Source organism: Argentina silus, assembly GCF_951799395.1.
Source record: "Argentina silus genome assembly, contig: scaffold_863, whole genome shotgun sequence".
Classification (NCBI taxonomy): Eukaryota; Metazoa; Chordata; class Actinopteri; order Argentiniformes; family Argentinidae; genus Argentina; species Argentina silus.
In genome coordinates this window covers 5,001-9,881 of record NW_028152671.1, presented here as the reverse complement: position 1 = coordinate 9,881, position 4,881 = coordinate 5,001, and the positions used below count along the sequence as shown (strand labels likewise).

Below are 4,881 nucleotides of genomic sequence, written 5' to 3'. Positions count from 1 at the left end.
AGAAGGGACGTCCCCACTCCAATCAGCACTCAACGACTCAATGGTGGCGTACCATTTGGACGTTTTAGCTTCCAGCTTTATTAATAACCAACTCAGCTGACATTGGAATGTTGCGTCAAATGATGCTTTGTTGCCATAGTGGCGCCTCTGAATCTGTAGCTTCTGGATTTTTCTGGATTTGCATCGAATAACAATGTTTACCATGGCGGCCATCTTGTGGAGTACCAGCCACATCACCATGGTCTTCTACTCACTCTGTGTCTGTGGTTATCTCTGCTGCATCAGAAGTGTAGTCATATGTGATGGATGGTACCAGCTGGTGGTCTCCTCTATATACATACACACTCACACACACACACACACACACACACACACACACACACACACACACACACACACACACACACACACACGACTCTTAACCTCTGCCCCCCCCCCCCAGTGGGAGAGCGAGCAGCAGAGGAGTCTGGAGGAACGAGGTCGTCTGCTGCTGAGCCTGCAGTTCCTGCCTCCAGCCAGCGAGCGTGCTGAGACAGAGGGGAAGGAGGGGAAGGAGGGGAAGGAGCGGGTGCGTGGAGGTCTGTGTGTTGGCGTGCGGCGCTGTGCTCACCTGGCCGCCATGGACGTCAATGGCTTCTCTGACCCCTACGTCAAAACGTGAGTCTCTTCCTACCTTTGACCCCTGACCCTAGACTGAATGAACGTTAATATTTCTACAACTCCTCTAGAGACTAATAATAATAATAACTAATGTAGAGAGAGAACTTGGGCCAAGTGGGGGAAAACATTGTGGTACTTCTGCGGTAACTATAGCAACTCGTTCAAAGTAGCCTGAAGTCACGCATTAGCAACACATGTTTATTTAACACTGTTTGTGTATTTCTACAGAAACACACTGAGACCAAGGCCTCTTCTGCAGGTGCACCCTGTCCACAATATCTATACAATTACAAAACAACAGCATACAAAATACAACACAGTTCAATACAGAAATCACTACATCATATAAAACCACAATATATCAGGAAAAACAATCACTTCCTTCACCAACAAGGTCCTCAATTGACACCCTAAACTACCCGAGCAGCACCAGAACATCCAACTGAAATGTTTTTGTAGACTGTTCCAGCAGTGAGGAGCACTACCATGTTTTCTGAAGTCTTTGTCAAACCAAATGCCCAAGTATTTATAAGCAGGGACACACTCAATAGGGGCACCACCTAAAGTACATACGCATAAATCAGATACATTTTTCTGTGATTTGGTAAATAACATATACTTGGTTTTTCCAGCATTAAGCGCCAACCTCAGCCCAACAAATGCTCTCTGTAGGACAGTGAATGCAGACAGTAGCTCAGAAAGAGCCTGGTCAATCGTGGGGACAATAGCATATACAACAGTGTCATCTGCATATAAATGTAGGTTACAATTATGTACAGATAATCTAATATTTGTTAATGTAAATAGTAAAAAGAACCGGACCAAGAATTGATCCTTGTGGGACACCCTTTGTTATGTCCAGAAAACCTGATTTAACACCATCAGTTAAGACACACTGCGTTCTGTCCGTTAAAATCATTTTCAAACCATCTACATGAAGCCTGATCCAGGCCTGTTTCAGACAACCTCTGAATGAGTAGGGAATGGTTGACTGATGCCTTGGAGAGATCTGTAAATAAGGCTGATCGAGGCCATTTAACACATCATCTAAGACAAGCGTAGCCGCTGAGACGGTGCTATGACCAGGTCTAAACCAGACTGGTGCACATTTAGAACAGAATGAGAAGATTAAAAGGTTCTTAGCTGGGAGTTGACCAAGGACTCTAATATGTTGGAAAGGTGAGGTAGCTTGGATATTGGGCGGTAGTTATCTAGGTCGGAGGGGTCACCAGCTGTATGGAGAGGGAGCACATGGGCGGCCTTCCAAACCTTGGGGGGAGTACATCACAAGTAGAATACTGTTGAAATAAAAACAAAGATTCTCTAGTGGTTGACTGATCTCCCATGGAGCCGACTGGGGACCGGGAGATGGGGGCCGGGAGATGGGGGCCGGGAGATGGGGGCCGGGAGATGGGGGCGCAGTCGGCCCTCTGACCAGGGCCAGCCACACCACCATGTCTCTCAATTAAAAAGCCTCCTGAGATAAAATGCTGATTAAAGAGATTACTTATCTCAATGTTCTCTGTAATGCGGCCAGAGTCTGATAAAACCTCTTTAGGTAGGGAGGAAGACTTCAGGGCGTGAACTGGTTTCCAGAATGTTGTAGGATCAACAGCAGAATCTGAGATCGCACTTAGGGTTAATCAGCGACTGAGTCTGTGTTTGTAGCTTTGGCCCAGGCCGGTTTCTCAACAGAAGGAGATGTGAGAGTTCTGTGGAATACCAATGATTAGATCTATTCTTAATTCTAAGACGTTTAAAGGAGGCATGTTTGTCTGCCAGAGATGTAAATATAGATGAGAAAGTTAAAGTGCTCTAGTATGAATGCTACTGCTGAATAATACAGCCCCAAGGGACAGGGAGGGAGGGGGGAGGAGCCTGGCGAGATAGAATCTTACCATCATGTTGACATCCCTCCAACCCTCTCAGATTTACACAAGTGCCCAGGGAGTCCTCCAGAGCCATCACAACCCTGTGTGTGTGTGTGTGTGTGTGTGTGTGTGTGTGTGTGTGTGTGTGTGTGTGTGTGTGTGCGTGTGCGTGTGCATGTGCGTGTGCATGTGTGTGTGTGTGCCGAGGGGAAGGAGGTGTGAGTGATGTGAGCTGACAGAAGTCGGACAAAGAAGCAGCATAATGTCTCTCTCCTGTTTCAGAAGAATACCACCCATAGCCTTGAGCTACCTCTCCTACACACACACACACATACACACACACACACACACACACACACAGACATATGCCAAACCAGCTATTTTCCCTTTAGGTTAAAGAACAAACATGGCATACAAATAGACATGCCACTCCCCCCCCCCCCCCCCAACCTCCGCCTACACAGACACACGCACACACACATACATACACTCACCGAACACTATACTTATTACAACACTATACTAATACTGGGTAATACTCCCTTTATTACAACACTATACTTATTACAACACTATACTAATACTGGGTAATACTCCCTTTATTACAACACTATACTAATACTGGGTAATACTCCCTTTATTACAACACTATACTAATACTGGGTAATACTCCCTTTATTACAACACTATACTTATTACAACACTATACTAATACTGGGTAATACTCCCTTTATTACAACACTATACTAATACTGGGTAATACTCCCTTTAATACAACACTATACTAATACTGGGTAGGGCCTCCCTTTGCTCTAAAACAGCGTCAATTCTTCATGGTGTTGCTTCCACAAGATATTGGAAACATTCCTTTGAGATTCTGGTCCATGATGACATGATTGCATCACGCAATTCCTGCAGATTTTTCAGGTGATCTTTCAAGCTGTGAATCTCCCGTTCTACCACATCCCAAAGGTGTTCTATAGGATTCAGATCTGGTGACTGGGAACGCCTCTGAAGAACACTGAACTCATTGTCATGTTCATGAAACCAGTTTGAGACGACTTTTGCTTTGTGACATGGTGCATTATCATGCTGGAAGGAGCCATTAGAAGATGGGTCAATTGTGGCCATGAAGGGATGCACATGGTCAGCAACAATACTCAAATAGGCTGTGGCATTCAAGAGATGAGTGACTGTTATTAACGGGCCCAAAGTGTGCCAAGAAAACATTCCCTACACCATTCCACCACCTCCACCCTGAGAAGGTGTACAGGTGTTCCACCACCTCTAATATGAGAAGATGTACAGGTGTTCCTTCACCTCCACCATGAGAAGGTGTACAGGTGTTCCTCCGCCTCCACCATGAGAAGGTGTACAGGTGTTCCTCCACCATGAGAAGGTGTACAGCTGTTCCTCCACCATGAGAAGGTGTACAGGTGTTCCTCCGCCTCCACCATGAGAAGGTGTACAGGTGTTCCTCCACCATGAGAAGGTGTACAGGTGTTCCTCCGCCTCCACCATGAGAAGGTGTACAGGTGTTCCTCCACCATGAGAAGGTGTACAGGTGTTCCTCCACCATGAGAAGGTGTACAGCTGTTCATCCACCATGAGAAGGTGTACAGGTGTTCCTCCGCCTCCACCATGAGAAGGTGTACAGGTGTTCCTCCACCATGAGAAGGTGTACAGGTGTTCCTCCGCCTCCACCATGAGAAGGTGTACAGGTGTTCCTCCACCATGAGAAGGTGTACAGGTGTTCCTCCACCATGAGAAGGTGTACAGGTGTTCCTCCACCATGAGAAGGTGTACAGGTGTTCCTCCACCATGAGAAGGTGTACAGGTGTTCCTGGTGAGAAGGTGTCCAGGTGTTCCTGGTGAGAAGGTCTCAGGTGTTCCTGGTGAGAAGGTCTCAGGTGTTCCTGGTGAGAAGGTGTCCAGGTGTTCCTGGTGAGAAGGTCTCAGGTGTTCCTGGTGAGAAGGTCTCAGGTGTTCCTGGTGAGAAGGTGTCCAGGTGTTCCTGGTGAGATGGTCTCAGGTGTTCCTGGTGAGAAGGTCTCAGGTGTTCCTGGTGAGAAGGTCTCAGGTGTTCCTGGTGAGAAGGTCTCAGGTGTTCCTGGTGAGAAGGTCTCAGGTGTTCCTGGTGAGTGTAGGTACATCCCTCCTATTTTCTTTCTCACTCTCCTCTCTCTCACACACATGCATCTCATCCTCTCTCTCTCCGTCTCTTGCTCTCTGTGTGTGTGTGTGTGTGTGTGTGTGTGTGTGTGTGTGTGTGTGTGTGTGTGGACATGCAGTCATGTGTGAGAGAGAAAAAGAGGAGAGTGAGGAAGAAATGAGAAAATCCTCTCTCCTC

At 46.9% G+C, this 4,881-nt stretch overlaps 1 protein-coding gene across 1 annotated transcript in view; it reads left to right on the top strand.

The window, feature by feature from the left end:
- Positions 1 to 202: 202 nt before the first annotated feature.
- LOC310824698 (double C2-like domain-containing protein beta) overlaps positions 203 to 4,881 on the top strand; it is a gene marked incomplete at both ends in the record, with an annotated part of 8,107 nt that continues 3,428 nt past the window's right edge. Inside the window, 2 exons of the mRNA XM_083697956.1 lie at positions 203 to 259; positions 443 to 657. Of these exons, the coding sequence (XP_083554082.1) occupies positions 203 to 259; positions 443 to 657 (272 nt within the window). The remainder of the gene's footprint in view (positions 260 to 442; positions 658 to 4,881) is intronic.